The following is a 23,552-nucleotide window of genomic DNA, read 5'->3' as shown; positions in this document are numbered from 1 at the left end:
TGCCTTTGCTTTTTCCTAGTAACAGTGATTCTGGATTGTCAAACTGGCTCGGCTCATTATGGATCAGGTATTAAAATTTTCATCAGGTGACCAAATACAATGAATTCTGAGTAATCATGTTCAGCCTTGTGACTTCAAATTTCCCTAGCCATGTGCCACTCTGAACTAAACATCACAGGTGGAAATGGTAGTTCCAGCTTGCTTAACATTTCCAGGTATTTGCAAACTTTGTAAACTGTTTCATTTAATTTTACAGGTAAACCCAACTTAGTATTTGTCGCCAGTTTAAGCATGTGCTTAATGTATAATGTGTATTGGCTGCATGTGGAGGTCCCCGGCATGCCATGATACATAGTTGTTAAAGTACCGCATGTTGGCACTGACATATGACCTACCTGCTTTTGTTGTATGCTATGTGTATGCTTCCTCCTGCACTGAAGTACTGGTATAAGACCAAGTTTTGAACACATGAGAACTGACTACAGATGTGAACTTTGTCAAGTGATGATGGTTCAAAAGTTAAAAATTTGAACATATTAACTATAAATTGTAGCTCTATAATGCTTATAAATATATATTCAGAATCCTATCTCAGGTCATGCAGTTCTGTTCTTTCGACCATGTAGGGGCGAGATGTTACGTGAGATTGAAACTTTCCAGCTGTTTCGTTTTCGTGGTTGTAAGTACAAGAGAAAGTGCAAAACGTGAGAAAGTATAAGTCTAAAAAATCATAATTTACGGAATAATGGTGAACTGGAAGTTTGCTTCAGGTACTATTATATCAAAGTCATAAACTGAAAGAGCCAGGATGCATTTTCACATGAAATTTATTTGTTTCTTCAATAATACTGGACATAGGTTACATTAACAAATGGCAACACAGTTACCAGTGTATATACAGGCAATCAAAGTTTGTTTGCAACTTATCAACAAGAATAAAGATAAATATGAGGATTCATTGTGTGTATATCTTATGAACAAATGTCAAAGACAATATTACATCAACAATTACGCAGCATGCAGAACCAAGGTTAACGTAACACTTACCTATAATACAAAAAAGTAATAATCAAATATCATAATGTATATTTGTAGCAATTATTTTATAATTTAGCAACATATCTTCATTAACTTTAGATGAATCACCATATTTGTCTCAGAACCTGAGAGCATGTGCAGGTAATGTTATGTGGAAGTTGTCTTCATTAGAGTCCTCCATCTGTTTCGAAGATCCTCTGCCCTACGACCCCGTGAAAACCGAAACATACTGATTATGCCCTTCCAGTTATAGCCTAAAGTCTTCACTCCACGGCGCAAGCGACGTTCTTCACACATGGAGAACGGCTTGCTGTCTCTTGCTCTCTTCTTTGAAGCACTGCTCGACTTTACCTGAAGTAAGGTAAACTGGACTAAACCAAATTATTATGAAACACTTAAGTCCTATTTTCCGATGTTCTTTTGTAACTTGTCTCTGAGGTCCAAAATATCTATCATTAACATATTTACCTACGATCAAATATGATCTGTGCTTAATACAGGGAAGTAATGACTTTAAAATGTGCTAAATTCTGATTTGAGGTTTCAAATAACAATAACAGTACTGTGATTAAAACTGACAATTTGATGCAGATCAATCAAACCTCTCAATACCTGCATTCATTCAATGTAACTAATGCTCTTTCTTCCCTTCTGTCATTATACAAATTTGATCTAAGCCTGTCTTAAGGCTTTTTTCACATGATTATCCATACCATTCGCCTGTGCTTTTCCCTAAGGTCCACTGCTGTGCGTGAAGGATGGAACTTGTAGGTGACAAGGATCTGGTTCCACTTGGTCCCAAGGGTCTCCACCCCATGTGACAGGTTGTCCAGCTCCTCCTGACTGTATGCTACACGCTTGCGCTTGTGCTGCCTGGTTCTTGTCCGATGCAGTTGCACAACATCCACTGTTTTCCTTGAATCAGTTGGGTGTGGTGGTGACACAAACTGAACCAACATAGAGATGTAGATCATTTTACTAATATCAGTTTCTGCAAAAGGCGGGACACTTGTTTTCAGGTGCTGGAATTCACCCTGCAGTTGCCTGTAATAATATTTACACAAGCAGGATTTCCTTTTTCCATTGTCATTAATGGTGTTTGTAATGGATAACTAACTGCCCAGCATAACATTTGGCTTCTATGTAATAAAATTCAAGTGACGTTATTACGTCCTCTAAGTTACCAAACACATTCACATACAAATAACGTGCAATAGGAGTGTCGAGAGATCAGTTCGTAGGTTTGTAACTTGTCAAGTCAATGTTGTGACCTCCATAAGGGTGCTATGATGAAATTTGCTGCTCTTGCCTTGGGCTTGAGGCTTTGAATCCCATACCATCCACAGATCCCTAACCTATATGAATCCTGGCAGCTAATGCATTATCAATTTTGGTTGGTCAGCAGCAGACTCATGTTTATAGCTTTCACAAATGAGTTATACATCCCCAGTTTGTGTCCTTATGGGCTTTCTTCCAAGAAATATGTTAATACACCCTGCATATGAAAAACTGTTTGTATTCCCAAATAACTCACTCAGTTTTACATATACAGTGTTCAAAGGTGAATCAAAGGGGCTGTAAGCACTACTGTTTTTATCCTCGCACCCATTGGGCTATGTTTGTTTGTTTAACCCTGCCCTCAGCAATAGTCAACTGGCAAGACATTGGGCCAGGACATTTACTTTGGGGAACTATTTCTTGAACATCTTCCTAAATAAGGTCACAAAACTGGGAACTTGTTAAAAGCATATAAGCACCTGTCGCTGAGAACTGGAAACATCCCACTGCAGTTTATCTGGGTAATAGGTTTCAAATGAAAATACCCTAATGCTCTCATCTTCCAACAAGACAGGATCTGCCATTTATGTGGAGACTGGATCATTCTCACATAAAACAATTAAATGACACTGGTTCATATTAATATCTTCTCATCTACCATCAATTCTGGTAAATTAAAAATATGTGTGATGAGTAATCATTAAAAATTAGAAGTAATTTATATCCCCAGTTTTCATCACCCTCTTCAGTTATGATCCCCAACTGTGGAACTATTCAATAGCAATAGAAACAACTGAAACATACTCTTTTTCCAATGTCTGTTTCACTACTGGAAACATGAAAGTCATATGCAGCAAGTCCTTTGGCAGGAGGACATGATCGGCAAAAATTCGCATCACTTAAGGCAGGAATGGGACGGGATTTTGAGGGAACCTTGCTGGATTTTTGTCTGAGAATGAACTCCCGTTCTGCCTCACGCATTTCACGATGATGAATACATGTGCTGCTGTTGGTCTCCATGGCAATGTTGTAGGTACGACTGTTGAGGAGGTCATACTGCAGCTGACAAGGAGGGTGACAACCTGATGAGGGAAATGTTTCAATAATTCAGTAAATTGCCTTGACATGGAATCTTAAACTATAACATGGAAACACTTGTTTTCATTGTTCATCTTTCACAAAAAAATTGGCCAGTTTAACCTGTTTTACAAGAATGTCAGTCCAATTAAAAACCCTATATGGGCACATTCATTCAACATGAGAACCCTATGTATCCACACCCCATTGGAGTTCCAGGTTTGAATTGGTGTCAGTAATACATGCCTATCGTAAAGGTGATGAATAGGTTCAGTCAGCCAGTCTTTCCAACTTGGCTGATCTTTGTCATTGTATCCCAAATGCGTAGATCAATAGTCACTGGTCCACCTGGCCCAGGCAGGATGACTTACAGATCACTGAAATATTACGGAGTGCTGCATGTAACAAGAAACAAATAAGCTATGTATCCACACTTCTCAAGCAGCCTACCTGGACACAAACCCCTCATTGTTTGATATTTGTCTGTCCTCTTTTCTTGGTCATCTGAAAACACCAACAAACTTCAAACAATTAGAAAAATGTTACAAGTATTAGGAGGTACATTTATAGGTATTCTCAGAAGGTTGCACCTTGGGGCCCACGTATGGCACACTAAGTACTTATTTAACCTGGAAATGAACTTGTACATTCAGTAACATATTCACACAATAGCCTTACAGGATAAAAAAGTTCCAAAAAGTAGTTCTGTCTTTGTGGTTATGAGTGAGTGAGTGTGGTTTTACCCAGCTTTTAGCCATATTCCAGCAATATCACGACGAGGAACACCAGAAATGGGCTTCACACATTGTACCCATGTGGGGATTTGAACCTGGTCTTCAGCGTGACGAGCAGACGCTTTAACCATTAGGCTACCCCATTGCCCCTTGTGGCTATGACCTCAGTTAGATTACAAAAGTGACATACCACAAGCTTGGCTCGTGAAACATTATACTTGTCTAATATAATTCAGTAGCACTGATACTGCCTGCAAACTTTAAACTACTTTTGGTGGTTTGTATCATTCATGCAACGTTTCATGTTCCTGTTTTGTACCCTTATGATCTGCAAATTCTTGTGAACTGAGACTTAAGACATGGAGTAAACTTATTTCTTAGAGTAGCTTGTTGAAGACATTGAATTTCCAGAATATGATGTTCATGAAAACTTAGGATGATTTTTGTCAGGTTTACTGAATATTAGGCAAAAGCATTCATGACAAGGTTCATACAGACAATTCAAAAGATGCTAATTTGGTCAATTTAAAAAAATTAACTGAAATCTTTCATTTTTGCCTCACTGTTTGATTGGAAAATGTACATGCTCAGATGACAAAAGTCTAAAAAATCTAACAATTAAAACCATACAAACCCATCGAAGACTGGAAAAGATCATTCTCAATTGCAAAAGCAAAAAGTACAGTGAGGTAACAGCATTTTAAAAAATTAGGGCCATAAGGATTCAATAATGAAAATTAACATTGTCAAAAGTATACCTATGGGCTAAATAAAACTTCCATACCTGATATATATATTTCCCTTACATGTTGTCTTCCTGACTACTTATAATGTTGAAGAAAAAAGGTAACAAACTGTCACAAACTTACTATTTTTATGCAATGGATAGAGTCAGGTATTAATTATCACAGCCCATCTTTACCCCCAGGTTGAATAAAACATATTCCAATTCAGGTTACCAGAATGAATACCTTTTTGGCATATTTGTAAACACAAGAATCCCTTATATACATTTCAATGTATGAACAGTTTGAAATTAATTGTTCACTACATTATTACAATTGGTTTTAATTATTTTATCCATGGTGGTCCAATAATTAAAACACTTAAAGTAAAGTTCTAAACTTCAAATTCCACATAAATCCTTGTCAATTAATAGATTTGTGAAGGCAATGTTTACATGTCTTCAGTAAATGTCCACTTCCTGTTGACCTTAACCTTTATGTGTAATGTCAAAGCTCACAGGTCATGTCATGACCTCTTCAAAGCTCATGCAATTTGAGGCCCATGCTTTCCAGTGTGTATATCACCTCCATGCTGCCTGGTTCTCACCAAGCAGGTTGTTATCTGAACTATGTAAAAACACATATGTAAGTACCTTAGACTTTCAGTGCTAGGTTGTACTATTTCTAAATTAATTTGAAATTGTATCAATGCAAAAATAGTAATTAGTTAGAGCCAAAGGATTAAATTTTGTAAATTTGTGGTTATTAATTTTGTATAATTTCAATGTATTCATACATCATCAGGATGTAATCTTGAATGTGCAGAGTACTTTGAAAATTTAACATTTTCTCAATTCTATATAAAGCTGTTGTTAATTGTTGTTTATTGAACCTCATACACTTGTTAAGTCTGCACCAATTCTTTATAAAAAACTACTGTACTATTGATTGTCATGACAAAAGTCACAAAATAATTAACCTTGTTGATGCAAGTATTAGTTTTTTGTTCTTACTCTTAGTTCTCAGTGGAACAATAGTAGTTCCATTTTTACTGCATCAAATATTTTCAAACCTACAAAAAACTCTTCCTTTACAAAGAGAGCTGTTGTACCAATTTCCTTTCCACCATTTCCTACCTGTGAAGGTCCGGGTTAGAATATTGATCTTCAGTAACCCATGCTTGTCATAAGTGGCGACTAACAGGATCGGGTGGTCAGTCTCGCTGACTTGGTTGCCACATGTCATCGGGCCCCAAATGCGCAGATCGATGCTCATGCTATTGATCACTGGATTGTCTGGTCCAGACTCAATTATTTACAGACCACAGCCATATAGCTGGAATATTGCTGAGTGCAGCGTAAAACTAAAATCATCTCACTCACTCACTCCACAATTTCCTTCCCAACCCCCAGGTAAATCACTTTAAGTTGAAAACTGTCATTGCTGTCTGACTTTACCTTCTCCAGCCACACTGCCCCTGCTACTGGTTTCATCCTCAGAGTGTGTGTAGATAGAGTCTGAATCTGTGTCAGACAGCTGGGACCACCCTAACACAGACAGGGGCTTAGAGTAGGCCGGGGACGGACACACAGTTGGCCGGTGGACATCTGTCCAACATCTTAGCTGGTGGGTACTCAGCTTCCTCACTGTCGGTGTGCAAGGTCCTGATAGTTCAGTCATATCAACCTCTCTGCATCTGGTTCTTTTGGCAGAAGTGAGCAGTGCCAGGTCAAACTCAGACTGTGCTGGTGAAGGTACAGGGGTGACCCGTGGAGTGGAGGGAGCACGTGGTGGGGAGTGCCTCGGTGAAGCAGATTCCTGTATCCCCACAACAGAACGTCGGGCCAGAAGTCTGACGTTCCGTCGGCTGCTGGTTGATGAAGACCCACAGCTGGATGGTGCCTCGGTCTTCCTTCTTAGAGGTGTATTCACAGGCTTCAGGAACTGTCCCTTGACTGACGCTGTCTGTGAAGGTGCAGCAACAGGAGCTGGAGTCTTGAAAACTGCAGACTGACAGGAATTAGGGGTAGGAATCATCATCCTATTCCTCTGTGGTGTAACTGAGCTAGCTGGAACATTTATATGGAGGCTTCTTACCCCTCGCCCAGGTTTCTCACTGTGCACACAAGCATTCTTAGAAATATCCATTGCTGCTCCTTTCTGTTTTGTCAAGGAACCATTATCTGTTACACAAGAACACATGACAACACTTTCATCAATCCACTTCTGTGAATGGTGTGGTGATTTTTCAACTAGAGTGTTTTCAGAGCTAGTATTCTGAGTAGAGCTAGCCCACTGACTGCAAGGGACAGTGTTACTACAATCCTTGCCACATCCTCCATCTCTGGCACTTACTTTCTTGGACACATATGCACAATCCTCACACTTTCTGTCTCTTGCATTGGTTTTACAGTTTACCATGTGGCAACACTGTCCAAAACAATCCTTGGGTTCATTTGACAAACCTGTGTACTTTTGTTTTTCAATGTGTACATGTCCATCTGATTTGTGTTCATCATCACACCTTTCAACCGCTGAGCAAACACAATTATTCCTATCTGCAATATGTTGTGAGTTACAGCTATTCTTATTCAAACTCTGTTCATATTTTCCATGCAAACTCCTGTTTTCATGTTCACCATTTGTCTCATACTGTGATGCCTGATGTTGAAAACTATTATAACCATGAACATCAGATGATGCTACGGATCTGCTTTGGGCACTTCTAAAACACATATTATCACTGCAGTGAGGGCTTGTCACCCTATCTTGACCCAGTCCATTGTCAGCAATCCCTGAGTCACTCCTGCAACAGTGATTGTAGTCAACCACAGACGTTGGTCGCCAGGTTGCAGAATGTTTGCCTTGACTCTTGTAGTCATAGGAATATTCTTTGACTTCATCTCTTCTTCTTAATAGGGCCTCAGGAATGAGGTGTCTGAGCCAATTCATCAAGTGAGGAGAACCTCTTGATGTATTCCTTTCAGAGTTAAAATCAAGTCTTGGCAGTGCTTTGTTAGGAGTGTCATTGTTCATGACATTAGACTGTGAGATATCAGTCCAGTTTATGTGAGGTGGTTCTGCAGTGTGTTGTCTGTCATACATCTGCTTGATAGGTTCAGTAGGACTGCATTTATTCCTTGCATCCAGTAAGTGACTGTAACCTGTCTGAGGATCTGGTAGATGGTCAGTTATCTGAAAAGCCATTACCAATGTTACAGGTCCCATTATCAATGTCATTACATTTATTCAGTTAACAACTGGTTTATTATTCATACTTTAACATAGTAATAATGAACACAGAAATATTCCACCTGTAGAGTGTCAAGTTTTAGCTGATAGAAGCAAATGTTAAAATATGGCAGCATTCACAGCAGAATCTTTAGTTGGTTGGAACACAGGAGCATGAAATGTTTGTGACAAAGTGACAGCCCTGATCTTTAATAAGATTTGAAACAGTATGTCATAATATACCTTACGTTTCAGCATCAAGTGATGAAATTCAAATCGTGCAGGAAGTTATGCAAAAAGCCGACATATGTATCCATTAATACACAACCTGGAACACACAGCACATTCGCTGGGATTAACAGCCAGGTCAGGGTTTGTCTTTTTATCCCCCACCAGATTAGATGCTTGAAATCTACTCACATGTTGGCCACTCGTAGAAGGTAATCTTGTACAGTTGTTGTTCAGGTTAGTGGTAGTGGTTTGGTTGGACTCCTCCTTATATGTTTCAAGTCTTGCTGAGAGTTCATCAATCTTCTCCAAAATCAGTTGACTGCTCTTCCTTTACAAGCATGGAATTACACTTCAGCACAAAGCATACACAAATTCTAACTGATTAGTACTAACTGTACTTGTAAACTGTGTAAATACTATCAAACAACTGAGCATCATAGAGATGTCCAAAATGTCCACATTCTGCTTCATCCTAGACAAAATACTAATATTTTACAGCTGCTTCACTCAATGCATCTGTAATTCAATGATTATCAATGCAACCTGGAGCATGTTGAGAGAATAACACAATACACTCAAACATGATTTTCTGTTTATAAAGAGATATATCTTTACTCTATGGACAATGCTCTTTTAAGGACTTGTATCATATGACTGTAATGACTTACATTTTGAAATGCAACAAAGAATGACATAAAGATCATACAATAGCTGTCTCAAGGAAGTGTTGAGTTTGCAGAATTTAGATTCATGACTTGTCACAATAAGTTGTGTGTTGGCTGATTCTGATACATAAACAGTAAGCTTTATACATCTGGGGATTCAAAATATTTGTCTTCCAGTTTGAAACTTCTTGTCAGCATCATTTTCAGTAAATGAAGTAGTATACTGACAATTAATATCAGACCTTTCCAGACAGAAGGAAATAATATTAGCATTAGATTCGAAAATGATGTTGGATCAATAGTCAAGACAGATTATGTTGACCTGATATTAACAAACCAACAGTACATCTAATTGACCGGATATTATTACTCTGGTATTGAATATGTCACACAAATATCAAATATTACCCTCTTGACCAAAGTCAAATCAGAATCATGAAATAGCTTGTACAAATTGCAGCACACTCCCTAAGGTTCACTGAAATAGATGTACTCTGTTTCCTATGCTGATGCTCACTCTGATCAGTGCACCTGCTCCTTGCAAGTCTACACAATACATCACCAAGCAGCCAATATAGATAAGGCCATGCCTATACTGATGCCCCATAAATGTACCTGTGAAAAATCTACTGCTTTGGGAAAACAAATCTATTCAGACAGGAGTCTTTACTTACTTCAAGGTTGGTTTCATTTCAGGCTGAGCCTTCTGTTTGTCACATTCTGAAATGAAATTCAACAAATCATTATAAAATACAGGCTATATGGCATTGCTCAAGAATAAGAACTAAAGGCAATAAGTCTCTCATAATTTCAATATTCAGAGAGCACTTAGAAAGTGTAAAGTATGTAATTCTGAGTGTCCTCAAAAACAAATATTTTTTGCTAACATGTCCAGTCTATCTTAAATTTACCAGAAAACAAAGTAATTGTTCCAAAAGAGAAGTTTGAATTACTGCTATCATCTACAACTCCAAATGTAATAAGTAACACAGCTATGTTTTTGTATTATACTTGTACAGAAAGATCTCATTGTTAGTTTAATATAAGGAATTCAAAATACAATAATCAAGATATATTTCATGCAATGTTCATCTGTTATATTGTTACATGCATGAAAACACTCTCATTTGTACATTGCCAAATGTCTGTACAGAAAGGTCTGTGGTCTATACATACTCTAACAAAGGATACTTGTAAGCCCAATTTTCTGCAATTTTAGGGGTCCATATGTAAATATAGCTAAACAACAACCTTAAGAACATGACACTGCTAGTTGAAATCAATAATCTGTACGGTATATGAACTCTGCAATGAAGGTTTTCCTTCATTACCATACTGCATACCTTACTACTGTCAAAGAGCTCCAGATAACCTGCACATTTGCTGGCACAAAAAAAACCATAACCAACTAACTTAATAGTATAACAACACTGTGCATAGAGCTCATTGTCACCTTTTCCGCCTGCTTAACTTAATGTCTTTCCACATCTTCGTTGACAGATAATGCAGGAATTACACACAAGAGTAAAGGCTAAAATTTACCAGTCCACCCCCTTTTTTGATTTTAGTTTTTGTAAGACATGTTTTTCAGCCATATTGACAATGATAAGTACATGTCCAACATTTGGCTCATGTGAGGTAATAACAATCTGGGATATAATGTGCATTTTTTAACAAATTTCTATTGGACATATTCACCATCAACACTCAAATTTAGCAGACCCAATAACATCTAACCAGTCAATATCCGGTATATACCGGAGAAGGGAAATACTGTGACCTCAGGGGAACTAATTAATGGGAACAGCACTGATCGCCAATTCAAAAGCTGAGCTGAAGGGTTGTTTGCCAAACATGTTTTGATTCACCATTGCATAAACCTTGTTCTTTTTTCCATTTCTGAACTGGATATATTTCATTTATATACTGATTAGTGTTAGAAAATCACTTGTTAACTGTAACACTTGTTAAGAATATCTAAAGACAGCTAAAGTCCCATTTTAGAGTGTCTAGACAAGTGAAGTCCAGAAGTGATAAGTTAAGTCATGATGCTTGTCAGAGTGTTTGGGTGTGTCTTGTCTTTCTCAGCCAAACCTTGCCACTGTTTACTGTATTTTCTCAGATATGAAACTAAGCTACCCTTGGAACAACATAACTGAATTGACAAATGACATGACAGAACAGTTTTTAAATGTCTAGACTCATGTATTTTCAGTGTTTTCATGTTCCATCATATACTCTTTCAGTAAAGCAAACTGCAGGTAGCAAAGGTACTGTAAATCCCCATGGTCCCTTACCCCCTTGTAATACAAACCAATAATAGTGATTTGAAACTATGATAGTTTGCTAAACAACTTTTATACTAAGTTGAATAAATTCTAAGATTAAAATGTTCAATTGGCAAGGTAAAATTATGTGGAATTTAATTGAATTTCACTTTATTCGATTTACATTTTTTGTTTAAAGTGAAATTCATCAATACGTTTTCACTGCAAACAGACTATAGTATGGTGATCTACTTTCAGTTGTTGGCGATCTATAGCCTGTTTATATATTGTATCGTCCTCTATAGTTAAAGTATTTTAGATTTAATTATCAGTTTTAAATAAATATATTTGTGATAGTCTAGTTGGTTTTACTGTCCTTTGTCAACAGATATTTTAATATAATTAACTTGTTTTCATCGCTATATGGCTGTAATATTGCCGATGCAATGTAAAATTTTAACTCGCTCACTCAGTAAAGCAAAAACATTCCCAGCTCTACACTTAGCCCAAGGTCGCTATACACAGATATACATTCATAACGAAGATACAACTTTATGGATAACAACTTCTTGTTTATAGCATAGAGTGATGTATAGATTTGGTGTAGAGTCTTGATAACACTGTAAGGATCTACACTAAAACTTTATGTAAATAAACAAGAAGTGTTTATCCATAAAGTTGTATCTTTGTTATTAGCTCACCAACTTCTAGATTACCGATCAAACAACTAGACACTAGTTCATTATTTTTCACTTGGAAACATAGATCTTGTTTGGCCTTACACCTTTTCATGTGAAACAAAGCTATCCAAATGATCAAATCTATTCGGTATAAGAATGTTTAGTGTTTACCAATAATATCCATATGTGAGTGAGAGGCTAACATTCATGATGTTAGAGGTATGTCACACATAGTAGAAATACACAGATAGTACTACATCTTTGATGAACATTCTTCAAAAAAAGGTAGGGGGGTCATGAAATATACATGTTAGTACCAAGTATTGGAACAAAGATAAGAGTTGACAACAATGGGCCCTAGTAAGTAGTTTCTTCTTCTTTTTTTTCTTTTTTTTATTCAGTCGAATGTTACAGAAAACACATTTCACGAGTTACAGTATACATTTTCCAGATTCAAACATTTTTTAAATCTATGGTGGAAGCCTGTATTCTGCTGTTTTCTTTTCTTTTTTTTTTTTATCTTGCGTTACATACACAACATATGTAATTTAATTTTTTTTAATAAAGATGGGAAAGAAAGGAGAGATAAGGAAAGATGAAAGAGTGCAGAGTGCGGCCTAGAAAAACTCACTATGTCAATTTGTTGGTTTAATCATTTTGAAAGAGACATAACCATTTTCTTTTGAAATCTGAGTCTTCACCGAAGATATATTTTTCCAAATGGTAGTGATGTTTTATAAAATAAAAAAAGTTGATCGAAATTTAATTCCGCTGTGGTATATCTTGGTTTATTGATATATTGCTTGATAATGCTAAAAATGTGGTTCACTAGTACACTTGCCTCAGGGTCCCCAAGTAAAAACTTACTGAAACTTGATATTTGCTAATAATTTGTACATGTATTGCACGTGATGCTTGCCTTTCATCGTAGCATGTGCATATCTAAAATCAATGTATGGTGCACTCAAAGGGCAAAAGAATCACAGAAACAAACATGATTATGATATGAAGATATCAATATTGTGCTATCACAGGTGCTATCAATATTGAGGCGAGTGCCAGTCTTCAAATTGTACCAGTTTGCAAACTGAGAGATTAGATGTTTAGTTTTCTGGCCGAAGTATGTATGTCTTCAAACAAACAATAAAATACATCCACCACAAGCCACATCCATAAGCAGCATCACATAGTGTGTCATGCATAGTGTTGACACTTTCAAGCAAGGTTAAATATTCTCATTCATTTCACAAGCAGTTGCAATGCGTTTTCAGTTTGTTCATTTTCATCATAAAGTATGATGAAGAGCTATTATCTTATTGAATTTGAGAAACTATAAGTCATTTCCAAGTATCCTGGTTTTTCAACCTTATAGTACTATAATTATCAATAATCCTCAGGTTACCAGATTTCAAACAGGATGGGTATGCACTTCTTATATCAAAAGAAATGTAAATTTGCCTAAACAGGGCAAACTCATAAAATATGCTTCTTTTTCACTTTGATTCAACGAACAAGTGATTGACTGAATGTACCTGAATCCTGTATCATCTGTAGGACATATTTGAGGGCCTTGACAAGTTCCTCATCCTGGGCCTGTGTGAGGAGGCACACCAGCTGTTGATAATCCTCTGATGACACACCAGCCAGCGCACCTGGAGGAATTCAGAGTACATCATCAAAACTGATGTTCTGACAATATGTTTCATGACAGGATCTAATCCATGTAAGATCAAACCATCATTGACCTAGTATTACAAAGGTATTGAGTCTGATTATTTAAACACCCCTCACAGTGGGCAGATTTCACAGATTATTTCCAGGAATTGATCTCTTGGATGATGATGCTTTTCACTCCATCACTTCAAGTGCACATAAGATATCATTATTTATCACATAATGGGTAGATTTTTGGCAGGATAAAGCCAACAGATGAATAGGTATGTTCATATGTGAAAATATATACCAATATAAATGGTCAAGTAATAAATACTTCCAAACATGGTGTTGCCTTTGTCAATTGAAAATACGGCATATGGAAAAGCTACTGAGATACTTGTTTCAGTAATCATTATAAAAACAATGGACCAAGTTACCGAGGATCAGGAACAATTTGTGAAACCTTTTACTGAGGACACAAGTCAAATTGCATCAGTTTCCTTATCTGCACTTGTAGACCTCTGTGACTTGTGGAATTTCCCCAGTTTAACGATGGTAGATTTAGCCGTCACATAGCTTGTCTGACTCTGAACTTGTTAGTGTTATGACAGGGCAGGCAGACCCTAAACAATGTTATGTCTTCTGCACGTGGGTTAGAGTAGCTTCCCTTCTATAAAAGGGCAGTTACCCTACTCAAAGGGCAAATGGACATCAGTGTTAGTGGTCTGACTTCAGACGGCAGAGAGTCAAATACAAAAATTGTCTTGCAGTAGCCACGAGGGGTCACCCTTGTTCTCCAGAAGCACATATGACCGCATCACCTAAGGGAGTGTTCTAACAGCACATGAAAGAGTGTCATATACCTGAATTGTCTTGCAGAACATGAGAGAGTGTCACATACCTGAATTGTCTTGCAGAACATGAGAGAGTGTCACCACCACCTGCAACTGTTCTTGCTGACTCAGGAGTCCTGGTGTGAGGAGGGAGAAGAGAGGACCAAACCCACACACTTCCCGTAGCCTGTTGATGTTAACCTCTGTCACAAGCAAGGGTAATCTCTACTTATGGACAAATACATAGTAACAGAAGTACCTATGCTACACACATTCCTCATTAACAATATACAGTCCCAAATCCTATTTTCAGTACTCCTTCATAAAGAAGAGATAAATGAAACCCATTCCAGTGAGGATGCTCTTGACTTCTCATTATATGTAGCCTTCCTTTCCAACCAAAGTTATGATCCAATATAGCCGAAATAACTAACCTTCAGGGCGTTCTACTCGCAGCATCATATTAGATGTCTTATTAAAGAATGAAAAGCTAAAAAATTGGGCAGACTGTCACATTCACCACACTAAAAATAACACCATTACAATAAACTGTGGTTTTAATAAAATCAAAGTGACTACTTAACATAGTTAATTAACTGTAGCCTTGTTTTAAACATTTTAACTAAAATATAAAGCATGTGACCAGGACAATAAACTCTTTGTAACGTCCGTCAGTTTGTTATAAACAGTTTACTGAATTTTAAAGGAACTGTTTTAGTACTCTTACTTAACACAATATAAAATATTTTACACAATAACATGTCACATTCACTAAGAAAGGAAGAAATAGAGAGTATATCATACTGCCAACTGTAAACATTGATGAAGAGGTGAAAATATGTGCTGTCAATAAGAACTATTGTCGGGCGGGGGTAGGTACTTCCAAAACAATCTATAATCTCACTGAATATAATTGTTGCAGCTAATTGAAAATATAAGCTTTCCGATTTCCCTCAAGAAAATATCAAATTGCATTATTTCTGTCCAAACTTTACCATTATCCATGAGACAGGAATCTAGGGCACCGACCACCTGCACCGCTAACATTAGGTTGTCCTCCTCCCCACTCCTGTTGGTTAAGTTACACAACAGGGACCCAAGTGTGTCCAGGCCCCCACACTTCTTCACCCGGTCCTGGTTAAAAACTGTAATGCAAAAACACCCACATATATAACTACTACAAACTAACAAAAACAGATTTTTAAGAGTGTATATGCACCTAAAGCAAACAAAATGTTTTGAGTGAGTGATGTTAATGTACATAAGTTTCTCTATATCTCTACATTCCTTTCTGTTCTATTGTTTTTTAAAGTTTTACATGGACTGATAAAAACACCCCATATTTTTCATAGTACCAATATGTTACCTTATCCAAACCTACCAATTACCAAGCACACTCTTCATATCTGGTAAAACCTCCACCAACTGCAACAACGTCCCTGACCCTCCTCCTCATTGACTCTTTCAGACATTGCACTCCATTCTTGATGGAGGGTTTGTTCCAGTACTTTAAGATTTTGTACTGGAGGATCTCTCTGACATATTCTGTGACTAATGATATCCCAAACATGCTCTATGGGATTGAGACCTTGAGTCTGCCTTGCTACCACCTCATGATGTAAGAAATCACCTAGCCAGATGTGGCCTAGCATTGTTGTCCATGAAGGCCGGCCTTGTGTTCAGAGGATGATCAACAAATGTGGTGCAACAACCCTGTCCAGGATGTCAGTGATGTACCGTTGTACATTCATATTTACATGTCAGATTGTCACAAGGTCAAGTTTAGTCATATGAGAGACAACCCACACTATCAAAAAAACCTATAAATTACTTGCTCCAAGATATTCCACTGTGCAAATGCAGTGTTTCTTCCGTGCCAAACACAAACACAGCCATCATTTGTAAGGTAATGAGGCCCCATATTTACTTAGCAACACAAATCGATCAGTTTACTGAAACTTGATATTTGCTAATAATTTGTACATGTATTGCATGTGATGCTTGCCTTTCATCGTAGCATATGCATATATAAAATCAATGTATGGTGCACTCAAAGGGCCAAAAGAATCACAGAAACAAACATGATTATGATATGAACATATATGGGGGTTACAAATCGAAGATATTGCAATATTTTTTTCTATGTGTATATAATTGTAAATAGACATTCATCTGTGGAGAAGGCATTCTAAGTTGTGATAAAAGTTGAGAATAACAAAATAATTTCTCACTTCTGCAAAATGTTGATCAAATGCTGAAAATGCCATTATGTCATTTCATACATCAGTTAACGTCCTTCAGATATTCTATATTCTTAATATCATCATTCACAGATTTTTAATAAATTTGAGTATCCAATAGATCCCTATTCAAAGTTGTATTGACTTCTTAAATTCAAACATAATTCAGCATGTGAAATTTAGCAATGTCTTTATGATAGAGTCGCTTTATGTTTGTGTTTTGATGTTAAGTGTCAAGTAAGCATTAGACTTTGCATCCCAGCAATTCCTACCATTGTTGGCCACCATGACTCCCACCAAGGACAGCACAGGACAGAGGGTCTGGGGCTCGGACACTCTCATCAAAAGACTGAAGATGTGTGGCAGCAGTGTGGAGCACAAGCGCTGGTTTTCCTCTGTGGGTAGAGGACAAAGCAATTCATCAATAAAATAACATAACTTATATAGCATTAAAAGATGGTTTAATTACCAAGGAATATATAGCAAATTCAATGCATAACTTGACAAGACACATCCATGAAAAACATTATGTCACATATACTTGCATGACCATGACATTACAGGTGTAGTGGTTAGAGCGTCCGCCCGGAGAGCGGAAGGTCGTGGGTTCGATCCCCGACCGCGTCATACCAAAAGACGTTAAAATATGGTACTTGTTGGTCCCTGCCTTGCACTCGGCATTAATGGGTACAACAAGGACTGGTCGGCTCGGAGTCAGTATAATGTGTCTGAGTGGGGTATTCATGCTTCACTGCTGGCATGGTATCTCAGTGGGCTAGCACTATAAAACCAGCTTCAGTCTGGGCTAGTACAAGCAGCCGCATATACACGCATGCACGTCGTCATATGAGCGAAATATTCTCAAGCACGACGTTAAACCCAATTTCACCTCACCTCACCTCACCTCACCTCACCATGACATTACATGATCCTTGGTCATAAAGCCATCATGCCTTTCCCCAAAAATATCTTATAAAAAAGACTAGCCATAGTTAATCATAAGGAAGAAGTAGTAACATAGTACTAAAGTGATTTTTAGTTACATAAATTAGTGAAAGTGAAGGAAAATATCAAACTAACAAGACACTATCAGTTCAGTGATCCAAGAATTATACATGTACCCAGATACTTTTTCATATCTGACACTTCAAATGACACTAAATTTTATTCCTGAATGGTTGTCCTGTGTTTTTTCAAGCAAGAAGATTGCTCATTCTAGCACGACATTGTGTGATACTCGATTCTGATTGGCTGAGAGCTCATGAGTATAAAACAAACTCGTTGACCCTATTGTTTGTAAACAAACATGTCGGACATCGGCAATTTCTATCTCGGCAGCATCTTTGGTGTTTTTTATGTAAAAAGCGAATGGTTTGAAGAAGAATTCCTTGACCCTAACAGGGGTGGAAATAACCCATTGCCTGACGCCAGAGTCCAGCGTTTTTTTCTGTCGGGCAAGCAAATTTGTATATCACACTGTATCGGTGTCCAGTTGACTTACCAAAGTTAATTATGTTGTTTATTTAAAGAATCAACAAGAAAACGGCCGGTATAGTGGAAAAATCATCAGGCAAAGAGATTTTTACATGTGCCACTGTACTGGAGTACATTAGCAATTTTAAAGTTATTTCCACCCCTGCCCTAATCCCAGTGAAGAAACTACGAGGCTGGAAAATCCGTCGGCAGCGCAAAAGCGGCAGTATATTCAAACCGGTCCAGATCTACATGTGTTGACGTCAACAACACATGTCGGCCCACACGTCCTAACCTGACCGTAATGCCCAGTCCTTCCACTTCCACTGTCCATGTATCCCACATAAAACGTGGCATGTCAGGTCTTTTCCAAATTGGGAATAGTAGGGTGGTTATCAACAATTATTTCCGTGAATAAAGTTAGCGGCGACTTAGCTTAGCGAGTTCACGGCTTGAATTGTGGCGAGTGGATTGTCATACAGTAGGGGAGATCAATAATTCGCTTGAGAAAAATCAAATAATTGTACTTGTTCACAGTATAAACTTTATTTTTTTTATTTAGGTATGCTACTTGTTACAAATACAAGCATACTGGTTCCTGAAATAAAGCATTTATGTTGTTGATAATGTTTTATTTTGTTCATTACACAACCTGTCCCTCCATGGGATGATTCTAAGCGGTTTCCAGGAAAAGGCCCCTCGCACTTTGTGTTCTTGCGAGCCAAACAGTTCAGTTTTAAAACGTTTATCAGTTGTGCTAGAATGAAGATAAAGCTACTCTGTTTTCAATTTTGCGGTCCTTTATGGTTGATTTCAGGACCACTAAATGTTTAACTTAGACCTCACGCTAACACGTTCGGTTTTTAAATTACACTTAGCGGTCTGAGGTGAGGTGAGGTGAAATCGGGTTTAACGTCGTGCTTGAGAATATTTCGCTCATATGACAACGTGCATGCGTGTGTATGTGTATGTGCGGCTGCTTGTACTAGCCCAGACTGAAGCTGGTTTTATAGTGCTAGCCCACTGAGATACCATGCCAGCAGTGAAGCATGAATACCCCACTCAGACACATTATACTGACTCCGAGCCGACCAGTCCTTGTTGTACCCATTAATGTCGAGTGCAAGGCAGGGACCAACAAGTACCATATTTTAACGTCTTTTGGTATGACGCGGTCGGGGATCGAACCCGCGACCTTCCGCTCTCCGGGCGGACGCTCTAACCACTCCACCATGGAGGCGGTCCTTAGTGGTCTGAAATCAACGATAAAGGACCGCAAAATTGAAAACAGAGTAGCTTTATCTTCTAATTCATGATGAAATAATTGGATTCAGGGTTGCACATTAATCACATTGAAGGAAACTCACCATTCTGTGGGTTGTTGACGCAGACACTGAGGGCACTGGTGACAAGACCAAACTGCCTGGCCTCGCTGATGACATTGTTGCCACTGCTCACCAACTTCCTGAAACATCACAGAAAATATCAGCATGCTCAAGTGACTTTGACCATGCATTTCATCATGGCATGATCACGACTCTTAAGCTTTCAGCTGATTCTAGTGACTTGAGATGAAAGCTTTCTTAAATTTGACATGTTCCAGTTTTCTTCTACAACCGAATCAGAGCACGACATAAGGAACTTGTATAGTGCATGATGACATAAAAAAAGCAAGCTGCATCAAACAAACTCTGGCTGTACATTACTGAAAAATAACACATTACTGTAAAACAAAATTTGAATATGTGTGCATAGTCTTTATTAACCACAGTTTGATTATGTGAAGCCTAAGAAAGCATGATAAATGACACATAACAAATGGATTAGTGACATGATAATGAAGTTCAGAGGTATTGATTCAGTGTGGACAAGTAAGGGTTCATTAGACACCAATTTGAAACTTTTGGACATGTACTTACTACAGTACATGTAGACATACATTATATTAAGTGAAATTTTTAAACAATAGTTTTTACTTTTGCACGTTTCATAAAGCTAAATTGGGCTCTACAGACACATTCCAATACATGTCTGAAATTGATAAAGCACTTCCGTTTTAATTGCTTCTCGATCTTGCTGTCTATGACAACATTGTTTTACTTCTTTCAGTAGTTATTTGAAACACAAGAAATAGAAATATTTGCCTTGAATAGCAAGCTTTCATCATTTCATGGCTAAATCTTTCAATGTATATTCATAATCATTCACATATTGTTTTTGATGTGACATAAAATACAGTATCATGTGTATTGCAACTATCCTCTAAAAGGACTTTAAGAAATCCTTGCATTGCTTGGACAGTTCTGTTTCCTTATCAATAGATTCATGCCATGCTCACATGTATGTTCCTGCCCACCTTGACCTTTGACAGAAAAGATCTATACCTTTCTAAATGGAAATATGGTGTACATGAGTACATTGCATATTCTCTGAGGGTTATGTTTATTCATGTGTGGTAATTTGTGTGATTTATCTGTCCTGTTTCACCATTTGTTAAAACTTGTCAAGACTGATTACTTATTATTTCTAGTCCTAAGCCATACATCTCTGATGACAACTGGCTGAAACTGACAACAGAGAGAATCATCTTACACTGCTACTGCGAAACTCCAAGGAGCAAGTTCACAAAACATACTTAAAATGGGTCCCAGTATGGGACATTTGTTGCTGCCAGCCTCACACCTGGTGTAAAGCATAAGAAGTACTGATGTTGGAGAACCCATTTACTCTATTGAACTGAGGGTTAATAGTGTTTTCCAAAAAACACTAGTTAGACTACAGTGTGTGCTATAGCTGCTGTACCTGAACATTCCCATGAGGTCTGCCAGGCAACCAGAATCCCTCGCTTCATTCTGGGATTGACCTGCAACATAGGTTCTCCTGTCAGCATCCAAAGTACAACTGTGGGTACAGACATTCACCATTACTGTGTCAGGCTCCATTGTGTATTGAAAAGTTTCTTAAACAGGCGTTCAGTATATTTTACTTCCTTGTCTCCAGATTAGAACCAATCAACAGAACATTTTTAATGTTCACACGGTTTTACATCTTATTTGCAGATAAACCCAACTCTTTGTAATTTGCATCTGTTCATGTGCTGGCCCAAGATTTGAAGTCATTACAAGCAAGACAGGAATTACACACTTTATTAACTGAGGAAGACTTAAGGTGTATGACATCCCTGATTTGGGTTAGTAAATAAACACATATTAAAAGATACTGGCGACCTTAAAAGGCTACAAAGGCAACTAGATAAGATGTGTTACGCTTTTGGAATTTTTTAAGGAAAATGTCCATTAAATGATAGTTGATATCTCATACTGATTAAAAAATATGACATACTATTGTTAGCAACAAGACACAGCAGTAGGAAGACAGCAGCTTGTCGGAGTTTGTCTGTGGATATTACACTGTGTAGACTGCCATGGATGACACGAAACACACCATGCTGTGTCAGAAGTGTCTGGGAAAACACTGAAACAGAAGCAGAGAATTCGTAGTAAAGGACAGTATGTGGGGTTCTGATCTGTGGCAATAGTGACAGAAGAGTACAAGGCCAAACCAGGAGCTACCACCATAACAGGGATCTGAAAATACATGACAAGTCTGTGTCATGCCATTAAAAGTCAGGAATGCTAAACAAAATCAGGTTTCATAAAGGTCTTTACAAAATATAAAATTATTATGACAATGAATGCTTTGCCAAATCAAAAATGTAATTCCCTGACTGTGTGATGAGTACTGTCTCACAGGTGAGGTTCGTTTTTGGCATGGGTGGACTTAAAAGCAAAACACCAAGACAAGATCCTCTCATTACTAAATTTCACTTAGCAATGAATTCAGATATGATACTTCTGTCAATATAGTAATCTGCACAACACCAAAGATGGATTTCAACATCTACCCTTTAAAGCCGACTCAATGCAGCCAGCCTGAAAGCCAGGCACCTTGTTAAGGCTAACAACTTACCAGAGTTGGAAGTGATTGGAATTGGCTAGGTAACACCAGTGACAGGCTGTGCTTCAATGGCATTATACCATGTTTACAGACAATCAGAAAAATTTGCTTCCAATTTACAGATGGCAGAAACTACTAGCAATGTAGCAGCCAGCAGTATAACTGGGTAACAAGTCATGACCATGATTGGTATGGGAATAGCAACGTCATTACCTGGAGTCGGACAGTACCACATGACTGGCAAACTAATTTTGGTTATTGTGAACAGACATGTGACTGGACAGTGATATGGTGACTTAAATTTGCATCCTGTCATTAGGGGTGAAACGGTACGCTCTTACCACGGCACAGTACGTATTGCGGTACAAGGCTTTCGGTTCGGTCCGTTTCGGTTCAGTATACGAGAACTTACTTCTGTGAAAATACCGGCCGTCTAGCAAAGAAATGCATATTTGCCAAAAAGATTTGATTTCTAGACATTTTAGAAAAGGCTTTAAAAGGTTAATGTGCAGAAACCGAAAATACCGATTTTTTTTTATTGCATTACGGTATACCGAACCGAAGGCAAAATACAGCGGTTCTACTAATACCACTGTATACTGTTTCACCCCTACCTGTCATTGTTCCAGTCAGTAGAATTATGGGAAGAAATTGTGAAATGCAAGATAACAATGTCAGGACCACACTGCAATCAAGTCACAAACCTTGCACTGTCATAACTTGTATGTATGTCATTGTATGCATGACCATGTTGTAAACTGGCTGATTCAAAATAAGCTGAGAGAATATGGAACTTTAAAAAATCAACAGCTAAACTAACTGGCAAAGGAAACGATACCAAGTCGAAATCACTGATACTACAAAATGACAAACCACCATTGTGAAAAAGGAAAATGAAGTTTAGTTACAGGTGTATGGGCAATATGCTCATACACATTGCCCATACAACTGTTATTAAAATTCACTTTCCCTTTTCACAATGTTGGTTTGTCATTTTGTAATATCAGTGATTTCGACTTGGTATCGTTTCTTTTGCCCGTTAGTTTATTATTGAGTGAGTCACTGAACTGAAAATGATATTTCACTTCGACTACAACATGTAGGCTTAATGTGGAAGGAAAGCCCAAAGTGATGTAGATCTTAAACCTTTATCACTCTGGCAAAACCCACAAGCGAAATTTACAATCACAGGGTAAATTAGTGAGTACCATAAATGGATTCTGGTACAAATGTAATATAACATTCTGTAAATTGCAGTGCATCTGTGCCCCCTGGTGAAATAGAAATTTGTCATTATTGCTTAATACTAAAGTCATCATACCATTTTTTTCTGTGGCAGAAGCCAGACAGAACAGAGCAGCTATCTTGATGTTTGGGAAGTCAGTTCTCTGTAGGAGGCTGTATAGATAGAGCAGACCTCCACTTTCTCGAACATAGTCCCTAGCTTCATCTGAAAAATAGATAAGT

The 23,552-nt window shown here is 37.8% G+C and overlaps 1 protein-coding gene across 1 annotated transcript; it reads right to left on the bottom strand.

Annotated features, from left to right (window-relative positions):
• Positions 1-815: 815 nt before the first annotated feature.
• LOC124280294 lies at positions 816-23,527 on the bottom strand. The gene is made up of 15 exons (XM_046716193.1): positions 23,407-23,527; positions 21,471-21,602; positions 20,931-20,991; positions 19,496-19,593; positions 16,928-17,050; positions 15,411-15,560; positions 14,484-14,618; positions 13,459-13,578; positions 9,654-9,699; positions 8,504-8,642; positions 6,310-8,047; positions 3,844-3,897; positions 3,121-3,398; positions 1,752-1,985; positions 816-1,389 (listed from the first exon to the last, which is right to left on the bottom strand). Exons 3-15 carry the CDS (start codon positions 20,942-20,944, stop codon positions 1,186-1,188), a joined length of 3,333 nt encoding a protein of 1,110 aa, XP_046572149.1. The 5' UTR covers positions 20,945-20,991; positions 21,471-21,602; positions 23,407-23,527; the 3' UTR covers positions 816-1,185.
• Positions 23,528-23,552: the final 25 nt, after the last annotated feature.

This window comes from Haliotis rubra, unplaced genomic scaffold, assembly GCF_003918875.1.
Source record: "Haliotis rubra isolate DU_JTF1 unplaced genomic scaffold, ASM391887v1 Scf264, whole genome shotgun sequence".
Classification (NCBI taxonomy): Eukaryota; Metazoa; Mollusca; class Gastropoda; order Lepetellida; family Haliotidae; genus Haliotis; species Haliotis rubra.
Note: the sequence above shows the minus strand (reverse complement) of the source record. Positions and strands in the feature narration are given on the sequence as shown.